The sequence below is a fragment of the Leptosomus discolor genome, chromosome 3 (assembly GCF_034619465.1).
Source record: "Leptosomus discolor isolate bLepDis1 chromosome 3, bLepDis1.hap2, whole genome shotgun sequence".
In the NCBI taxonomy this organism is placed as follows: domain Eukaryota; kingdom Metazoa; phylum Chordata; class Aves; order Leptosomiformes; family Leptosomidae; genus Leptosomus; species Leptosomus discolor.
Window position 1 is genome coordinate 75,437,029 of NC_141393.1, and position 21,717 is coordinate 75,458,745.

General features: G+C 38.4%; 1 protein-coding gene across 2 annotated transcripts in view; it reads left to right on the forward strand.

Moving 5' to 3' along the window:
- Positions 1 to 21,717, forward strand: part of VAV3 (vav guanine nucleotide exchange factor 3) — a 175,909-nt gene that overhangs the window by 115,928 nt on the left and 38,264 nt on the right. For both annotated transcript variants that reach the window (XM_086462617.1, XM_086462618.1), the window contains exons 18-19: positions 1,228 to 1,250; positions 4,347 to 4,392. In XM_086462617.1, the coding sequence (XP_086318743.1) occupies positions 1,228 to 1,250; positions 4,347 to 4,392 (69 nt within the window). The remainder of the gene's footprint in view (positions 1 to 1,227; positions 1,251 to 4,346; positions 4,393 to 21,717) is intronic.

The window sequence follows — 21,717 nt, forward strand, 5'->3', positions numbered from 1 at the left end:
ACTTTTAGAAGGGTTATAATCATAAAAGTGTTTTCTGCAGATGACAGGATGATGCATCTTTGGCGTGCTGTATGAGAGAGGAAATGGTGACTGAAAGCGTACGTGAGAAGAGAGCTCTGCCAGTGGTAAACAGGCTGTGCCTCCCCGGTCTGGCCCAGAGCCCTCAGCAGGCGTGCTTGGTCTCGGCATGCCTTATCATCTTTGCATAAAATGGTAGAAAGCCTATGATTTTTTTTTTTCCCCCATGCTTCACTATTTAATGTAAATTTTCTTAGCAGAACAAAATCTACTTGCAATTAAAGCTTTTCAGTTGATTTACTGGGAATATGGCTTGCTGTTTACAAGGTATTACAGTAAAAGTTTTCAAATACAATGAAGTATAGACCAGGCATGTGCAGTTTGTGCTTTGCCTCTACAGCATGTGCAGTGCTAGAGAGCGCACACGGGTAAATACAGCTGTGTGTGCTTTGATAAGGCACGCAACCAAAATCTAGAGTATACCTTGGTACCTGTTTTCAGATTAGACATTCAAAGGAAAATGTAAAAAATACCCCTTTTTGTGTCTCTAGTGATGTGTGATGGTGTGTGTGTGCGCGCAAAAGTCTTACTGTCTCGATGCAGTCCTGATCGCTCACAGGACTATTTTTTTTCCTCATTTTTAAATAGTACAAGAAAATTCATAGCAAAAGAGGGAAATAAAAGACCAATGGCTTCAGAGTCCATAGTGTACTAATGCGATGCTGAATTGAGCTTAAAGACATGAAATATAGAAAATTTTGAAGCTCTTAATCTTGATGTACCTTGGCATGCTATGAAAAGACAGAGACAAGAAGAGGTGTAAACTCAACTCTCAATGAAGAACTGTAGCTTTTGTATTCCCAACGAGTCAATATTTATAAAGTATTTTTGAAGTGTTCTAAAAGTTTATGAGGTGCAGTGGACTGGCTTGCCGTGCCCCTGCTGGGAGGCGCAGCCTGACTTGTAGCGCGGAGCCCTTCCCAGCCGGCCGGGCGCAGCCCGCAGGACCAATGAGCGGGAGCAGAGCGCAGCAGGGTTTGCACAACAGGACCTGGCGCAGCCCTGGGCTGCCCGGGCAGCTGCAGGTATCAGGTAGCGCAAGAAGGCAGCAGGCTTTTCTGTAATGCAGCACAGCACAGGCTGAGGTTGCTAGATAAAAAGCATACACTTTACCATCGCCAATAATGCCCATTTTTACTTATGTTTCAGAACACGGAAACCTGAAACATGAGGTAAGGATTCATTTTTCTTTGATGTGATGTTTGTTTTGTCAGTGACATAACAGCTCCTTATTTACTTTGTGCACGTGCTGTTGGAGCAGGTATGTTTTTTTCTTCTGCGTTTAACATCAGATTTCTTTAGAGTGGTGGAAAATAGAAGTTGTCTAAGAAACAAGGTATTCCTAATTAAATATAAATGTATTCTGTTCAAAGCATGAATCAATTTTCGATTGGTGTGTCTTCATGGTGAGAGCACTGGAAGGGGTGGAGGTGTGTTTAAGTTACAGGTAAAAAACATACATTGCTTCACGACTGATGTCTAGATCCTCACTGTTCCTAGACTAAATCTGGTAGCAGAGTTAAAAGTAATCTTTTTTCTTTGTTTAATGCTAGTGAGTCCTGCTGGAGTAATGTGCTAGTGTACCAATCTCTGCCACACCGGACCGTGGGGCAATGAAGGATCAGCGGGGTAGTGTTTGCCTCTTCATGTAAAAAGACTTTTTACATGTGCGGAGCTATTCAGTGGTTATGGAGTTCATATAATAATCTGGAGAGAAGGGTAGAATGGGCCCTTTACAGAGGAGCTACCATGGTGCACATGGTGTACCTTGCTGCCAGCCCAAGAAGGCTGCGAGCTACCCTGGGTTATTTTCTCACCAGCTCCTGGTGCCTTTCCACAGAAGTACAGCAGGGCATGGCAGCTGGGTTTTGTCTGCTAGTTCTGCCAAGAGAGAGGCAGCACTTCAAACATAGGGTATAATAGTTTTTTGGATCTGTTTTAGACCAGAAGATTGTGGTAATTTAACTTCTTAAGTTAAGATGCTGGTTATGAACGAGTGTGTATGTTCCTTCTGTCCATAAGCATGTATGTGTTTGATGCTGTCACTAAAATGGGTAATGGGACTGGAAGGATGCACTGGGCTGACCACATTGGTGCGCTCTGATGTTTCGGCGTCGCTGTGACCCCAGATGGCAGCGGGGGCTGGGTGAGGGGAGCCCTGGAACCCTCTGGTGAGCTCCTTGGCCGTGGGGCGCAGGCTGCAACAGCCGGTGCTGGCTTCCTGGGGGCCTGGCAGGGGAAGGGTGAGGTGGCCCAGGAGGAGACCCTGGTGAGGAGAGGGTGAGGAGAGGGCTGCTCTGCCACAGACCAGACTGTGCCTCCTCCCGAGACGCTGCTGCCTGCCCGCTCTCCTCACTGCTCCTGCAGCCGTGCCTGCTGCCCCGTGCTGCCTGTGCTGCCCAGCTTTTCACGTCTCTGCCTAGAAATGCCCGCTAGGTAAGGGCACCCTAAAATACAGCAGCTACGGCATGGTCCATTTGCCTAACGCTCTCCCGGTGCTGCGGCTGACAGGCAGGGCTGGGGACGCACACAGATCGCTTACTGCGCTTGGCAGAGAATGTTGCCATACTCAGTAAAGCCAACTGTGGTGAACATACTGTGGCTGGATGAAGAAAAGATGTATACTGGTTGCATGTAATCCTTCCCGATCCTTGGCTTCTCACCACCCTCTAGCTTGATTCGTAAATCTTTTTTTTTGTGAGGAAAAAATGGCTTCATTTCTGAAGCTATTGATTTGCTATTGACTATTGAGTTGATCCAGGATTGCTTTAATTTTTACCAAGATTCTTGTTTAACTGCCTGCTTTAATTCTCTGTGCAGAAGGAAACTTGAACGTAGATGAGAATTTGTAATTTTGGAAAACATGGATTTAGATTTCATACCAGTGATGTAATAAAATCTACTGGTACTGCAATATATTTCAGGGTGTTGAGCATGTTTTCATACAGCTCAAGAATTATTTTCTTAAAATTGTTTTCCATCCAGTCCTTTGGTGTATATGACTTATGTTGTCATGGGATTATTTTCATTTCCATTAAACATTTCTGTATCCTCCTGCATGCTTGCTTTTCCCACTCCTGCCCTTTTCCCCCTCTCGTGCAAATCTGCGGTTACTCACCACTCTGCATCAATCCTTATCAGCAATACAGCCTCCAAAAAATAACTAGGAGATAATTGAGCCTTTTGTTCTTATTCAGTAATATTACCTTCATTGTAGCAGCAGTTTAAAATGTTTCTTCTTTCCACTGCAGATGAAACAAAACTCGCATCCTTTCTTTAATTAGAGTTGTGGGGTACAGAGAGGGTATGTCCAAAGACTCAAGTGTTTGAAAGCTGTTTTTAAACAGATTTTCATTTTGCCAGCTTGCTACAGGGCTTTGTAATTGGGTTGTGCCTCAGGTTACTGCTTTCTGGCTTGCCTTGGTGTGTGTCCTGCATCAGCTTCTATCAACTGCAAGTAAATCGGAGCAACCTAATTGTTCCCTTTGTTATGCAACATGCTTTTCTCTGGTTGGTTTGATTAAAAAATAAATAAATGCATGAACCTTCATGCAAGCTACCAGTTAAAACAAGTTTGCAAAAGCAGATCAGTAGTTCACAGATATGCATTATTTCACATTGAAATTTTCAGGGTTCCATTTTAAGTATCTTGGGAATATAAAATATATAACTAAAAAAAAAAAAGTCTATCTTGTTGAGAGTTTCTAATTTCACAAAGCTCTGGTTCATCCAAGTTTAAAAGAAAGAGGGGGGTGAGTTACTAAATATATTTAAGTACTTGGCCAAACAATAAGAAAATTGAGAATTCCATAGGAAATTCCAGCTACCTTAAGTACAAAGTAGGGAATAGTTGGAAGTTTCTACCTTATGAAAGCAACACAAGCAGCTTCAATACTTTTGTGTTTGTGGACATTATCTGGGGCAGATAATGTCAAATGGCATATTTGTCACCTATCCTATAAAGAAATGATTAAAAAATAAATTTGTTCTTGGTATCAAAAGATGTTTGTGTATAAACAGACCTTTTACGGAGTAAGAATCTTTTGAGCCTAGCGTCAGAAAAAATGGGATCTATGAAAAAACTATCTACGTTACTTAGAATATTTTTCAAAGTATGATCTTTCTACAAGATAAAGATAATTGTGGTGGTGGTTGGGGGAAATAAGAAAACTAGCTTTGCCTAGTAGATTGTGGGAATGAAAGGAGTGCAATGTGCCTACATGAAAACATGTTTATTCATATCCTCAATTTGTGTTTTTGCTACGCAGAAACGAACGAATGGAATTAGAAGAAACTCTAGACATGTGGATCCAGGTTTGTCATGACTTTTCAATAGTTAAACATTAAATAAAAAGAACGAGAAAGCTATAACTTTATTGAGTTGCATTATGAAAGCTGTTGTAATGCACGCAATGTTGAGAACTTTCTTTATTGCTAAAGTCGTGAAGGTCTGAAGTGATTGCTCTGTGATTTTGGAGATAAGGTCAGCTGATTGAACTGTAATTTTTTTTTCCTTGTTTTTTTTTAAGCAGTGCTTCAGTTCCCTCTGAACAACAAAATGCCTCTGGGCTTTCAGTTAACTTGACCCACCCTGCTGTACCCTGCAGTTCTAAATGAAATATCTAGATGATGAAAAGCAGGCGGTTGCTTAGGTTCTGATCTGCAGAGTTGTGGGTGTTCTCGACTCTCTTAACTGTAGTGGTGCTCAGTGCTTAGCTGTATTGAATGTGAATTGCTGTTCTAAAAGGCATAAACCAATTGCAGTTTTATGTAGAATTTCAAAGTGATTTTTATTCTTCCTGTTAGTTTATAGTAGATACTTTTGTGGAATCATGGCAGCAGCAGCTCTTAAGAAAATTAAATGCTTGCTTGTAGACTGTGTACTCAAGTGGGTGAACATTTCCTCTGGAGACCCATTATATGTCTGTATAAAATACTCCATGGTTTGCAGTGTAGCTGCGTGATATTTTTAATGTCATTTTTTACAGTAATTACATTTCTGTCCTTTATGTTTCTTGTATAGTTTAATTACTGGAGATTTGTTATGCAGATACTATTTGGAATAAAACTAAGCTGTGGATTATTAAATATTTCTAGATGTGGATACCTGAGAATAGTTAGAGTCAAACATTAAACAGGATGGCAACTCTATAGCCCACATTACAGCCTGGCAAAGCTAAGCACTTTTCAAAAAGTAGGAATGCTGGTTGTGCTACTAGCATTGCAGCTGCCTTGGCTCTGAAAATCTAAATGTTGTAACTAGCTAAAGCAGACCACACCTTTCTTACTCACATACCTTTGACATGTTTTGGAACACATATTGTCACTTTGTTCCCTCTAGCAAAAAAAATTGCTTCACAATACTCCTAAATTGTTGTGTGTGTTGTTGACTGAAGTCATTAAAGAAAAAGGAAAAAAAATGAGCACCCTGTAACTCTGAAAATTAATACAGTCAGAAGGGAAAACATCAAGAATATCAATTAAATAGTGCAGGATGAGAATACTTCTTCCAAGTGGAATTGTTGGAGTTCATTCAGTGGTATATGTTGCAGTGAAGTGCAATGTGTGCTTGCAGAATAGTCCTTACAAGTCCAGATCTTTACACATAGCTGTCTCATGTAGGCTTTTAAAAGGTCAAGCAATTTAACTTTGAGAACCTTTTGAGAATACTGGTGGCTTTACTTGCTGCTGAAGTCTTGTAGAAGTATTTACATGATCTTTATCTACAAGAATACATTAAAATTATTTTTTATTGAAGGCTAAGCACCATTTAAATCAGCAGAGTCATTGAATGAAATAGATGTTTAAAAACTGTATATAATCAATGCCTAAATTGCATTTAAATCTTAATGCACTGTCTTTTTTTTTTTTTTGGGGGGGGGGGGTGGAGGGAGGGGAGGGAATTTTTGCAGCCCAGATTGGTTTGTCTTTAGAAGGTTTAATATGCTGCCACTACCTGTGTTACATGTTAGGGTTCTGAAGCATGGGTGCTAGTTTAGGAGAGCAGGCATTTGCTGTGACTCAGTAACTGGCACCTGTCTAAATATTGATGGAGTTCATTATCAGCAGTAAATGCAATTATTTCGGGCTGCAGGTGTTTTAGCACAAACTTTTCAACATCCTGATCTGTCTTGTGTCTTTGTTGTCTGTGTTTGGCTGTTTTAGTAAAGAATAATGAATGCGGGAGGCATGGCATAGTCAAGATGATGTGTTGTGCTTCTCTCTTTATGCTTGTTAGTGCCAAATTCAACTTTATTGACACACCTTAGCCCTGAATGAAAAATCATTTAAGTTTGATGAGAAGTACTGTGAGTAAAAGGATGGTCTAAACAAAACAATGTGAGAATACTGGATTAAAATATCTCTTGTCTTCTGCTGGTAAAGCTCGTTGATGGAGGAACCTATCTAGCTGAAGTACTCTAAAAGCACCAAGCTGTTCATGGCTGTTTCATTTGTTTTTCTTTGAAGTTTGGTTAAAAGTTTTGACAGTGACAATTTCCTCCTCGAGATTTGCTTTGTACTGAGTAAGAAGCAAGGGTAGAAGGAAAAGTGATTAATGGGTGATGAGGCAGAAAAATTCGTGGGCAATGAAACAGTCATGAGAAAAGAAATATGTGCAGAAACTGTACAAGTGAAGAAGAAATTGGAAATCAAAAGAAAATATGACTTTGTCTTTACTTTATGCTGTGTACTATGACTTGAGCCTGTGGTCCGGTTGCAGGTAGCCTCGTGAATTTGTCTGTCTGCTAAGTTTTAGGTGAGACAGGTTTTAGATAACCTTTCTTTGGATTGATCAGCAGATAATAAAAGACATTGAGAGAATTAATCTATAAATACACCTACCTGATGAAGCCAGGAAAAATTTCGTCTAGAGTTTTTATTTTACTGTAGAACAGCATGATTCTGCTTAAATGTATTTGAGAAGTGATTAGATTGGCATCAGTTTTTGCCTAGAATGGGCATATGAAGTGGTATTTAGATAACATTTTTTGCTTGCATGAGGAATATCATGAAAACTTTCATGCATGTGTTTAATTTTAAGTGTGTGATTTGCACTATTGACTTAAATGACAAAGGGGCCATTTATATGTATATTCATAAGCATAAATTAAGGCTTTGTTTTTGTGAGAAGGGTGATGCAATCTGACCAATGGTTTTAATAGAAATAATTTTGTATGTATTTTAATAAGAGTAAAAATAATTTTTATTCTCAGCTGTTGGAATAATACAGTGTATGTTTGCTATCTTTTTATTTTTCAATGGTATAAAGAGTCTAAATGTAGTAGATTCACAGCTTAGTGTTTTTAAAACTAGTTTTACCCTAAACACTTCTGCTAATATAAACATTGGAACTTTAATCTCTAAAAGTGTGAAAGTATATTTCATATCAGAAGGATAAACTTGATAAAAATAGAACACAAGAAGCTTTATATTCAAGATTCATTGCAGATTAAACTCAAAATCTGATCTGTGAAAGAATGTCCCTGAGCATGTTCTGACTTAAATAGCTGATTTCTTTATAAGCATGGGTTAAAGCTTGGAAAACCTTAGTTCTGAACTGGGGTGAACCAACAGGTCTTTCCCTTTCAAAGAATGTAAAATATTGACTGGGATTTTTGGGAGGAGGACACAACATTGACAAGTAGTGTATGCAGTGTAATAGCTTGGGCAAAGCTGGTTTTCATCCTGGGAGCTCAAAGTTCAAATAGCAATTTTAAAAAGAGGTATTTGTATTTCTGGTTGGTGTCTGGTCCATACTTGCTTTGTGAAGCGATCCTGTAAAAGTGATTTTACAGAGATTATAAAGAAGTATCTGAAGAGAATATTTGTGGCCTGAAGTATATATATTTAAAAAAAAAAAAAAATCTGTGCAGTGAGAAGTACAGCATTGGAGATATGTTTATTTAATTAGACATAGTGGGAAATGAGCTACTGTGTGCTTCATACTTTGTTGAAATTGAGTTGTGGAATCTTTTAACTAGGTAGTGTCATTATTATGTGTGTTTGATTACTAAGCAGTGAAACAATAATCAGATATTTGTGTATTATGGTAATGATTGCATCTCGTTTTCATAGTAAAAATTAGGGGATAGTGTAATATTGGCAGTTTAAATTTTCTTTTCAGTTAAGAATGAGGTATATCAGACTGTGAGCTATTTCAACAAATTCTGACACAGTGTGCTCTGTGATATGCGAGTCTAACTCTGATTTCCATTTCAGTGCCACTTGAACCATATGCCTAGCCAAAAGCAAATCTGTCCCAAATTCAAATGCTGGGATATCCCAACCTGCAGATGATTCTTTGCCAAGTATGTAGTTGTTATACATAAAACTATTGTCTAACTGAGAATTTGAAGCAAGCCTCTCATTTTCTTGTCTTATGAACTATCTAGGCAAGTCCTTGGTAGTCCTGATTGACTGTTGTCTTTCTTGTTCAGCCTCGTATAGAGAATACCCGCTTGCATGGGTAAGAAAAGGTAACTTTCTGCAACATGAAGCCCAGTGCTGAAAAACTGGCAAGCAGGATTTTATTTCTCCACTTCAGCAACAGGGACAGCTGCCTGTGGTTCTGGCTGCATTTCTGGTGGTCCATTACTAACTGGCTGCTAATATTACTGTTGAGAACAAGAATTTATCTTAGGTTTAAGCCAGAGAAAAAGGTCTACCAAAAATAAAAACCCAGTATTAAACAAGCGCCCAGTATTTAGTTTTCTGATGAGAAGTGAGGAGCTGACTGACATCACTAACATTATCTCATTATGACTGTTTTCTTCAAGATGGATTAGACCAAGGTAGCTTTTTTTTTTTTTGTTTTAGTGAAGGAGTTTCTGTGTATAAGAATCAAGAAATAAATCAATACATACAATTCTGAGACATTTGGTAGTGTTAATTACTTTTCCTGTCAATAAAATGTAGGAGCGAATAGCAATCCCCTTTTAATAGTTCTTGTCTTTCCTTTCAGACTGAGTAGAGCAAACCATTACTGGCCATTGTTTCTGCATCTTGCTCAGAGTCCCATAGGATTATTTCTTAAATACTTTGTTCAAGATACATATAGAGTATACAGTGCACGTCTGTAGGAATCTGTGTGAACCAGGTGAATCGCAGGTAAGGACTGGTTTAACACTGCAGCTAGGAGCGCGCTCGCTGCAAAACCAAGACTCCTTAGCAGGATAGAAGCAATACTGCTTGCTGACGTGCTGTGTAATTCTGAACGTTCTGAAGTCCTTCGGGGACTTGGATTGCAGCTGTAACCTGACCAGCTCTTCATATTGATAGACGTGTTTTAACATGTTTTACCTCATGTGGCTGGGATGGTGTTGGGGTTTGAGACCAGAGTCAGTGAATTTCCTGGTGGTCACCTCATTCTTAGGAGCAGCTAATGGGACAGCTTCTTCCAGATGGATCTCAGCAACAATGAATTCAGAGATCCGCTGCATTGTGTGACCTAATTTCTGACATCAAATAAATTTGATCTCATGTATTCATTAAAAATACATATTACATTTAGGATCTTTGCTTTTCTTACTACAGTGCTAATGCCATGTGCTGAGCTATTGTTGCTTGCCCCCCTCAAATGAATTCATCTTTGTTGTGATACAAGAAAGAACATGTCTAATGTTTTGCACCAAGAAATTTTCTACTAATGCATTTCTGGGAGGCAAAGCAGAGTTTTGTCTTCCAATGAAGCATTTCAAATGCAGTTTAATGATTTTTATTTGGGTTGTTGTATTTTAAATTAAAACTATTTTTACATTCCTGTTGGGGAGAGGTATTTTGAAAGGTGCCTGTCCCTTTGGCATCTTAGCAGTGAGCTAACACTTGGAGAACAACATAGCCTTTAGCCTTTTCTTTTAATTAAACATCAGAAGACCCAGATGCCAAAGGGTGAAATATATTTATTTTGTCAAACTCTTTCATCCTCGTCTGGTTGGATTGCAAGATTAGTTTGTAGTTGGGTAATTTAGGCTCTTTTCTTATTGCATATGTTTTTGGGACTGTCTCTATATCTTGAGCAACTAACATTTTATTTTTCTCTTAGAGAAATAATAGTGTTTAATACATACTCAAAATGTATTAGCATAAGTTTTAAGGTGAGGTGGCTTAAAAATCCTGCAGTATATTTCTTTTTATAAAAACATTCTCAGCGTGGACTGTTCTAAGCAGAATGTCACTGTTTACAGATAACTACAGGGAAGTTGGCAGTCAGAAAAAAAGGAAAAGGTTAATGTAAAAGTGGACAAAATGGGCATACAAATATGATCAATAAAACAAAAAAATACACTGTTTTGTGTTTTACACAGACAAAAATATAGTACAGCACTATTTAAAAAAAGGGAGAGAAAGAGAAAGGCTTGTGCAGAAATTAAATGGTCCAAGTTGCCTTTAGTTACTAGGGCAAGTAGAAGGGAATTGCGTAGTATTTTGCTGAAGTTTATTGGGACTAAGAAATCTCTTATTCATCTTCCAGAGGACTATTGCATTTACCCATCTATCTTCCTATCTGATTTTAATCTTCAGGGTACTGCCATTCTCAGAAGGCAAAGCACAGGTAATAAGGCAATGAATGATTAAAAATAGTCAAAAGTTACTGAATTTTAACAGTACTCTAAAGCATATGGTTTCTTTTTTTGTGGCTCACTCATTTAACTAAATCAGTATTTGATCACTACTTCAAAGTAATTCTCACACAAAGAATTTGGGAAACATTGTAAAACTGAAAGCACCCATCCCATGAGAGAAAAAAGACTGCTGAAAATTCACAGAAGCGAAGCTCCCAGAATTGCCTCTGCCTTCTGCCTGAGGAGGGCTTTCTAGCTTGGTAGAAGGGACCAGAGGCAAGAGCCTCAGAAACGATGCTGCTTTTCAGGAGAGATTTTTAATCTGCCCACCTTTGTGAGCTTCCCAGAGAAGAGAACAATGAGGCTGAGTTGGGCTGCAGGCCAGTCTAGCCCAGGATCCCTTCTTCAACAGTAGGCAATTAAATGGATGCTTAAGGATAGAACTGTATTGGTATTGGTACATCCCCCAATACCTTGTGTTTTTGTTTCTTAGCTCTTAATTTTTCTTCCACATATTTTCCGTTACCGCGTTTTGCGCCAATCTAAAACCTTGGTGTTCACAACATGCTTTAACTGTTATTTGCATAATTAGTTGTGTGAATATAAAGTACTAATTTTTGTTTGTTTTAAACCTGCTGCCTATTACTTTGATGCCTCCTATTCTTTGAATCAAGAAAATGAATAATAAAGAAATAATGAATACTTTTCCCCTGGTGACTGTCTATGCCACTCATGAGTTGTCTCTTTCATATCTCCTCCAGTCATCTCTCTTCTAGCCTGAAGAGCCATTATCTGCTTAATTCTTCTGATACAGAAGCTTTTCTGTATGTCTGACCATCCTGTTTGCTTATCTGCATGCTTCTAGGTCCAAGAGTGGTCGGTCTTTCTAGTTCTGTGGTCTGCTCTCAGAAACTTCTTAGCCTTGGTACACAGCAGAAGTAGATCATGAACTTAAAGAACTGATTTTAAAGAATATTTAGCAATTACTCCAAGACCTGTTGTCTATATAATGGTAGCTGTTTTTAGAGGCTACCATCATGTATGAATATTCAACACACATGTTACTTTCTGTTTGTTAAGTTACATTTTCATGAAGTTATGACCAAATGATGTCCAAACGTTCTACCAGCCAAAGTTATAATGTGATTTGTAATGCTATTGTACAGGCACTTCAGTTCATGGAATCTTCCTACAATTCTAGTGTTCTTTTTAAAGAAGTAATTTTGCACGTTCTACAAGACTTAATCCACTCTTACTCCCACTTCAATATTGCTTACTAATTTTTCAAATGACGGAAGTCCAAGCATGTATTCCTTTGGGTGAACCTCTTGGAAACCACCTTCTATTTGGGAGTGGGGTGGGGAATCACTGTTTTAACCTTTTACTTCCTGTCCTTTTGCTGCTTGTTTACCTAGGGGGAGCTTTGCCTCTCATGTCGTGAAAAGTGGAGGGGAGCCTCATAGTGAGTCCTGTTAAAATTCTTTTGCTTATCTGTATTAATATAGAATCTTGATCTTCATGTTTATTGTCTGCTTCAAAGAACTCTAGACAATGTCCCCGATTTTCCTTTAAAAAGTATTTTTAGTTTTTACATTATATTTATCCATATCACTGCAAATTCTGTTTTTATAGTAGGTGTTGCCAGTCTGCCTTGTACAAACATCAGGTATCCATGTTGGGACATCTACTGATTACAACTGAGCTGCTTTAAAATGTTACATTCACACTTAACCTCTTATTTCTATCATACTGAGGCTGTTTTAAGAAATATTTCGCAGATCACAATTAAACAACTTGGCAATTTCATATTTGACTTTTAGTACTTAGTCTTTCCAAGTAGTGACGTTATAAAAATTGATCTAATTGATTTTTCAGTAGAATCAATTCATTCAACCCAGTTTTTTTAATCCTTTGCTCTGGTTTATCCAGGAAAAATGGTAAGGTACCTTTATAAGGGATTCAGAGAAAGCACTTTAGTTCATCCCTCATTGTTGCTCTTGTTGACCTGCAAATAAACAGAAGACATGTTCAGTCTTGCACTTTTCATAACTTGCATTTCTTAAGCTTTAGTGTGTGTAACAGGGAATTAAATAGTAACTTCATTATCTGATACCTTGAAAATGTGCCTTAGTTCTACTAACAGAGGTTGTTCTTTAACCAGACCATTTGGAATAGGAGGTCTGGGGAGAGGAGAGAGCATGAGGCATGTTGTCTTTTAGTTCAGACTATAAAGCAAAATGTTTACTGTTCTTGGATTTTTTCCTTAATTGGGTTTGACAGCAACAAATCTCATGAAATAAGATACAGCAACAAAAGCTGCATGTACAGATCACAGCTTTCCTTCCAGAAGAACATCTCACCCCTGGCAGTAGCAGTCTTCTTGCAGGTGGCAGTGATCATTTTAGTACAGTGGAATTTACTTAGTGCCACTACATCTTCTACAATTTAAATGTTATGTGTTTTTTTTTTTTTTTCTTCTGCTGTAAGAGCCCTACAGGTTGCCCTATAGTTTTCCTCACTTCCCCTTTTTTGCTTGACTGTGGGGAGAAGAGAGGATAAATAAGGAGAAAGGCTCAAAACGAAGAGACTTAATGATGGAGACTTAAATCTCTGACTGCTCTTGTGCATTGTGTGCTGGTTTTGTTATTTGTCTGTTTCTGGTGGTATTGATTTAAGTCCTGTAATTATACACTGCTCTGCATATGGCTCGGGCATCTGAGAAACATCGAATGATCAACTAAAGCTCAAAGAGCTGATGCTGGGATTTCAGCGCGTAAGGGGTGTTCTTTGTCAGGGCAGTATTTTTGGGTGTTCTGCTGGTGTCAGTTTGATCTCTGGTCATTCTTTGATGTAACTACAGGCTGTTGCCACAAGGTGTGGTGCTTTTTGCTGCCCAGGTGTTCCCTCACTGCCCTTTCTTTTGAATCTAATGATCATCCGGTCACAGGGCTAGGTCACTTCAGTGGGATAAGGGAAAACTGGTCATGGGGGGTGGTGGTGGCGGCGATGGGGAAATAAACGATAGTCTTTCTGATTGGGTTGCTGAACCAACTCAGTCCTAAAGCTGCACAGTTAGGGGGGGGTTGCAAGAGAATACGCTCATTCTGGGTTAGACAGAATGTCAACCCATATCTTTTAAGGTATGGTTTATGTCCTGACAAATTACGCACTGTTTGCTGGGATGTAAAATCCACATTCAGACTGGAAACAGAAAATAGGAGAACCTTCATTACTGGGAAGATGAATATATGAGGGTTTTCTTGGGGGGAGGGAAAGAAACAAAAAGATTTTAAGATGGAGCCAGATTATTATGGCAGGACTGACATCTTGACAGGGGACTGGACTTGATTCCAATCTTTGCCTGTGATAATTTAGCAATAACCTCTTGATTTTGCAACAAAGGTCAAGTGATCTTGGATTAATTTATTGTATGTTTTCAGTTTTATCTTTAAAGCAACATCATTTTACTGCTTATTATTTATTCATCATGTGATCCATCTTCAACTTAAGGACTTATTTGTATGTAAACAAAGAAAATTAAGCCATTTAATTTTTTAAACAGTTTAAAAAATTTGTACTAAAAATTGACAATATTTTTCTTTGATAAAAAAGATCAGATAATGAGTAAGGTATATACATTTTTATACTCGGTGGATACTTAAAACATGGCCTGAATGTCTGTGTATGGGTATGTCAACTGAATGAGGCTAGGGATACTATAAATTCATGGAAAAGTTGGAGGTATCACAAAATACTATGCCTTTTGGATTTCCTAGAAGTTATTTTCATAGATTGCCAATGCTTTGAATGTGCCAAGTATGCAGCATAAAAACAAAATCAGAAGTATGTATCGTTGAGGGTTAAACAATTTTAACTACATTGTGGCAGTGAAATATGTACTCATCCTTTTTTGATTTCATAAAACAAATATTTTGTAATGAAAGCAAGTTTTGTTCTCTTTTCCCAAAGAAAATGTTATTCACTGTACCCTGTACAAACCAGGCATACTTTTTGAAGGCAGGTTTGTTTCAGCCAAAGCAAAATGTCTTTTCATTGCTTAATACAATGCTGTAATTCTTGGCAACATTATTCTACGGATGCTTCCATGCAAAGAGGGTCTGTATGGCCTGAAATTTTTTTGCATGTAGGTTAAGAGTTGTCAGTTAAGAAGTAACAGAGCTATCTGCTGTAGTCAGGGTAGAGGCCACAGAAAAGAAAAATTGCTCTAAGAGGAAGATCACAAGAGTGTTTAACTTGAAAAGCTGAAGGATTATGTAGCATTACGAAGAGGGTGCGTGCAGGCAAGATTATTCTGTCATTTGCTGGAACCTGCCTCCTTTGCCGGGCATCAGCCACTTCCCCCTCACGTTATGCCGTAATTTAAAACTCCTCTCTTGCCAGAGAGTTTATTTCTTGTAAGTAGCAGAAAAGGAGAGTAAAGCATTTTATCTTAGAGGCAGATGCTATTATTCAATATTGAGCACAAAAGAAAATCAAGAAAGATAATTTAATCTTCATTTTTGCAATGCTTGGTGAATAAAACCTCAGCACGTTTTCAGCGATGCATGTTTTTAAATTTTGTTTGAGAGCTGTGAAAGATTCTAGGTGGCATAGGTGTGTGTTTTTATGGGTTATATAGCGCACAGTTACCATCTTACTGCCATGATCATTATTTTAGTGTACAATCTCTGTAGACTGAAGTTTACAGTGTGTTCAGGAGGATGACTACTTCCAATTGTGCTGAATAGCATTGTTGAAAGGTAGGGCTGCCTCCTGTCATGCCATCCTTTCATGCACACTGCAGGTGAGAGTTAACTGTCATATTCTTACTGAAGTACATTTATTTTTTAGAAAGGACAAAGATGATGTTTGTTTATACGTAATTGACCAGGTTCTTTAAAAAAATTATTCATTCTGTGAATGCTCAGCAACAGAAAAATGCCTAGGTACAAGATTCATGGCATTTCACAGTATTAAATTCAGTTTCCAAAGTGGGGTTCTTGTTCTTAAGCCTTTTTCCTCTTATTGCTTGCTGCAGAATCATCCCTGGGCAGGCAGAAAGTAGTATTAAAAATATAGCTCAAAGTAATTACTTCTGTGGAATAATGAATTTTTATCTTCCAAGATTCGTCCCTGTTTTTCAGAGCCTTTTGCTGCACATAATCTGCTAGTGTCTGGACACACCTTCATAGCTCATCTGTAGTATCTGCCCAATGTAAGTTGTTAGCTCCTCAGGGCAGGTACTTGTTTGAACAAATACACATTTTAGAATGCCATGCCTGTCTATGGCACCACATTAAACAATGTGATAATTAACACTGGTTGATTTTCGTACCTTTGTGCTTTTATAAAGAGTAGCACCTCATGTACCACACTTTTTAATTCATATGCCAAAGCTCTAGTTCGCTCAATTTTAAAGAAAATAATAAAGCTTCATTGTTTTGAGGCAACATTATTTTTAAAAATTACATTCCCAGTTCACCTACTAGCCTACATTGAAATGATGAGATTTCTTTACTTAGTCAAAACAAATGAAAATGGTATTTTTGAAATCTAATTATTCTTTATTGTTTATTCACATAATAAGACATTGAGCATTCAGCCATTTCTAACGTTTATTCAAAGTGCTGAGATTCTCTGCAGTCTAGACAATTCCAAAATCCCTTACTCTCACAAAGATAGCTGCCTATTTCATTGCAAGTAAGGACTAGTTGCCTGAATAAGCATTAGAATTATGCAGAACACAACAGCTTGCCCTTAACACTTGTTTGGAGCAAGAACATGCTATGAAAGGGAAACCAAGGTCTGTTGGCAAAAGAAAAATAGCTTTCACTCTAATTTATTACAATATTTACATGGCTGTGACCGTTGTAATGTCAGTGACCTTCCTAGCTCTCTTCTGCTTTCTTTCAGTGCAGTCCTGGAGGAGCCCTCTTTTTTGAGAGAGAACAAACTGCAGACATCAAAGTTTTAAGTGCCAAGTACCTGGTTTTGAGTATAAATAGTAAGCCATGGTGTTGATATTGCACATGAAATTTCTATTATTTTAAGCATCCTTTCTTGCATTTTCAAGCCACAGTTATCCATCCATCTAGGGCATGTCTAGGTTTTCTAAAATAATGTGCTGAAGTTTCTTTCTCAAGCTTAAGAAAAAATATTTAAAAAAGTTTGACAAGTGCAGCTGGAGCTACTGGTACTTGATCTTTCTGCTACTTGGTACTTTCTGAAAATGGGATCCTTTATTGCTGCAGTTACGTATGGATGTACAAACCCAAATGTACGTATTTTAAGACAAGACTGAGTGTTTGAATGATTGATGCCTAGGACAGCTTCTGGAAATGTTTGCTGTGCAAACAGGAGTGGGTTAGAATGTGTAAGTGGACTATGGAATTATTTCTTCTGTGTACTTAGCTAATTTTTGGGTTGCTTTTGCTCTGTTGTAACATTTTGTTCCCTGACATCACAAAATCTTCACAGTTTCTTTTCCTTCTGTTCTCTTTTGAGAAACAAAAAGCGAAATTTAAACCTGAGGAGTGAATCTGTGAGAGTTGTGAGCAGAACCACCCTTAAGGGCATGAGAGACAAATGGTCATCGGTCATCTAAATTATGATAAGTTCGTTCCTTTCCCAAATGGCAGCCCTTGTGGCTTTCTCAATTTTAAAAACATGGCTGTTCAGAAGCATTTCTGCAGTGCGTCTTTCTTGCACAAGGGCAAGCTTCCAGATTCTTTAAAATTAATGTCATGATGTGCCAAATGTCCCTGCTTAGGAGTTAAGTAAGAGAATCCCTTCTGTTGGAGTTATTTTTCTAAATAAAAAATTCAATTCTGAAGCTTCAGTTTGGATTCTGCATTTTCTTAGCTAAATTGCTTATTTCTGATCAAAATAAATGCTAGCTGTATTTATAGGAGCATGAAGTGAAGCATTAAGTTTGGTGTTGACTTGGAATACATGAAAACTTAAAGCTGCTACTGACAGGGGACTGTCCACCTCAGTGAGTGTCCATGTTCCCATGCTGCTGATTTTACTAATGCTGCTCGTGTTGTCACTAAGCATAGAGAGGGAGTTATCCTCAAATATCTTTGCTGAAAAAACATTTGAGCTAGGTCAAATACTGGTGTTCAGAGCAGGGAAAAATGTGTGTTTGTCTATGCATTGTTCTTTATGCAAAGCAAACTACTGTAATGTAAAAACCCCTAAAAAAAATCTGTGTAGAAATATTTCAGAAGTCACACAATTTCAAAAATGCAACCGTGTGAATTGAATAACGTAGCTAGACTTGTTTGTTTTCCTTGTGATGAACTGCTACGATCTGCAGTGTAGTTCCAAGTTTTGTGTGGATCTTAATGGGGAAAATGGAGATACAGCTACTTATCCAGGGAGCTTTTTGGTAATGATCAGGTCTACAAAACCTGGAGAAGCAAAAGGACTTTGAGTTGTGGTGTTTTTCTGTTTCCGATAACAAGTTGTTGATCAGACTGTTAGCAGACAGATTTTTTCCTCCCACACATCTTCATTTTAGTTGATGGTTGACCATTTTTGCAAAGGTCTCTGCCAAGAATACAGCTTATATATGCAACATTAAAGAGAAATGGTGGAAAAACTGAGTCTCTGAATAATTATAGAAGATTTGACAGGTAGTAGAGGATGGGAGGGAATGCTACTTCCGTAAGGTTTTTAAGGAGGTACAATGGTAGAAACAGTTGAGGGAGGAGAGTCACAAAAAGCAGGGCTAGGACTGTAAAAAAAAAAAAACAAAAAACAAACAAACAAAAATTTCTCAGTAGTTTTATTTGTCCTGTAGGATGGCAGTTTTTAAACCTGTTTCTGTGGAAGTGGAAGAGAAATGTGAATGTTTATCAGATGTGGTGGTTTGGAGTGCATTACAAATTTGTCATCTGAACTATGAGATTTTTGCCCTCACCCGTCCCGGTGCTTTCGAGTTCTCTGTTTATGGAAGAAAGCCCTGCCAGGGCTGCTCTACTTATATGCCTATATAAGCGGAAGCTTAAACACATAGTTGAGTAAGGCTCATGGTAAATGTTAAATGTTTTAATAATCAGCCTTCTGAAGTTTTTTAGCTTAAAATTGAGTCAAGCAACAAACTCAGGAGTTGTGGTTAATCATATGAAAAATATTGAGACTTTATTAAACAGTACTCAAAGACAAAAGAGCTAAAGAGAAGACAAGTGAAATATTCAAAGCTAATTTTTAGGCACTGTCAGCGTTTCAGTCATCTTGCCTGAATGTAAGGCTTATAGGCAATATCTAAAATTAGAACTTTTAATTATGATGACATACAAAAATAACGACTTAAGACTGGGAGATTTAAAAGTTCAATTAAAATATCTTCTTTGAGGTATGTCTGTATACTTATTCGCTGTATTAATTTTGTCAAATAGCAATTATTTAAATCACTGCTACTCTGAAGAGTGCACTTAAAAGACTGTGCTGGCATGTTCCATGTACGTGAGTTCTGTAATTTGTGTCATAAGTACTTGGCCTAAAAGTAAAAGAAAAAAACACCTATTTGCTTTCCTGTCATTAATAGACAGCCCTAGAAACTGAACATAAGTGGGGTTTTGGTAAGCGATTATGTAGTGTTGCTTGTCTCATGTCTCCTCACCAGCCGAGAAGTCCTTCTAGACAAGTTTTGCCTTTGGCAGTAACTGTACAAAGCTATTGACTTCCACTAGTTGTGGATATAGATGACACTGATTAGGCATTAAGAATAAGCTCTCTTGATAAATGCAAGAGGGGAGAATACTGCTTACTGTTAATTCCGCAACAAAATCAATAGGAATAGGGATTTTAAACACTGAAGCTAGCAGAGCTGATTTGAAGAACATAACAGAATGCCAAAGGACTTTGTTTTCATAGAATCATAGGATGCTTTAGGTTGGAAGGGACCTCAAAGATCATCTATTTCCAACCCTCCTGCTACGCGCAGGGACACCTGCCACTAGACCATGTTCCTCCCAGCCCCATCTAGCCTGGCCTTGCACACTGCCCGGGAGGGGGCAGCCATAGCTTCTCTGGGCGACCTGTGCCAGTGTCTCATCACCCTCACGGTCAAGAACTTCTTAATATGTAATCTAAATCTCCCCTCTTTCAGTTTGAAACTGTTACCCCTTGCCCTATTACTACCCTCCCTGATAAACAGTCCCTCCCTTCCTTTCCTGTAGGCCCCTGTTAAGTGCTGGAAGGCCGCTATAAGGTCTCCTCGGAGCCTTCTCTTCTCCAGGCTGAACAACCCAAACTCTCTCAGTCTGTCCTCATAGGGGAGGTGCTCCAGCCCCTTGATCATCTTTGTGGCCTCCTCTGGACCCACTCGAGCAGGTCCATGTCAGTCTTATGCTGGGGCCCCAGAGCTGAACACAGCCCTGCAGGTGGGGTCTCTCCAGAGCAGAGTAAAGGGGTGAGAGTCACCTCCCTCGACCTGCTGGCCACGCTTCTCTTGATGCAGCCCAGGATGCAATTTGCTTTCTGGGCTGTGAGCGCACATTGCTGGATCATGTCCAGCTTTTCATCCACCAACACCCCCAAGCCCTTCTCCCCAAGACTGCTCTTGATCCACTCATCCCCCAGCCTGTGTCTGTGCTTGGGATTGCCCTGACCCAGGTGCAGGATGGGTCCTATGACTGTAACATGCTCAGAACAGAGCTTCTCCTTAGCTAGCTTTTAATAATACTATTATTGGACCAAGATGTTGCCAAAAATGTGGCAAAGCTTATGTTTTGCGTCATGGATGCTCAGATTTGTGGGTATAACTGTCCACCTGCTCTTCACACTGCTGTCCTTATTCAAACAATTTGTTTCCCTCTCTTTTTTTATTGTAACTCCTTGTTGCTTTCTCATCTGCTGTTATGGTCCTTGATCTGAAACCTTCACAATCTAACTTTACTTACTGTGGTGTAGATACTAATTTTGGATTTCTTCACTTTTATTTAAATACAAGGTCTCCGTTGCCCATCTGTATTTAGTTTGTGTGGTTAAAATAATTCATGATGCTGTGGGTCACTGTTCAGACATTTGATCCAATGAGACAATGAAATACTGCCATGGGTTACTTTGCCCTCATTTCCTGGTTGGAAGCTGAAGATGGCTGGAGATGCACCTGCTCTGAGATTTGAGATGGAGTATTTCTTCTGGTATTTGCTATAGAAGGCTTATCATTCACTAAATGTCAGTCTGTTCCTCAGCAGAGCTGCATTCCCTATTTTTGAAGCTAGAAAACTATGGACCAAAAAGGTTTAAAGAAAGCTCAGTGTCCAAATAAACACCCAATATGTTCTTTTGGTGAAAGAAAGAGCAGAATTGGTAAGACTTAATGTCATTTCCTATAGGAAAGGCAAATGTCATTGTGTTGAGTTTCTGGAAACATTAAGATGTGGCCTTGTCAGGTAGTCTGAAATTCTATTTCAGATACAGATCTTCATGAAGTCAGGAGGCTTTCTTCGATTACATTAGTGGTTTTTGGATCAGGTTGTAAATATTTGGTGACTAGGCTGTATTTTCCCTAGAGAAAAAGGAAGTCTTCCTTCAAGACTCATATTAACCAGAAATGGATATTTAATGCAGACAAAGATGGTTTTTTGTCTTTTTGCTAGTAGTATATAGTATATCCGCAAATTCACCTTTGAACCCAGGTCTCCGATACTCTATGTCATTACTCTGTGTGTTAAAATGATCCCTGCCCAAAGCGTAAACCATGTTCTGCGTTGCTTGGAAATAACAGATGCTGGAATAGATTTTGACAGATAGAGGTCATCACAGGTCATGTATTATGCATGTTGTTAGGAAAAAATAACATTTTTGAATCTCTGCATGAAACTGAGGGTCATTCAGTGCCATTCATAAATGCAGAGCTGCTGTAAGGAATAAAAGTGGTTTGTTTATATGTTCTCATAATTCCATATATATTGGATATTCGAACTTATTGTGTATTATGTTAATTCTAGAATGTAACCTTCTTCCTTGACTCATAACTTTGAGATTAAATACTCAAATGCGTGGTATGGTTTATGAAAGGTTTTGGTTTTCTGTAATGTAGCCAAATTGGTACTTTGTAAACCCT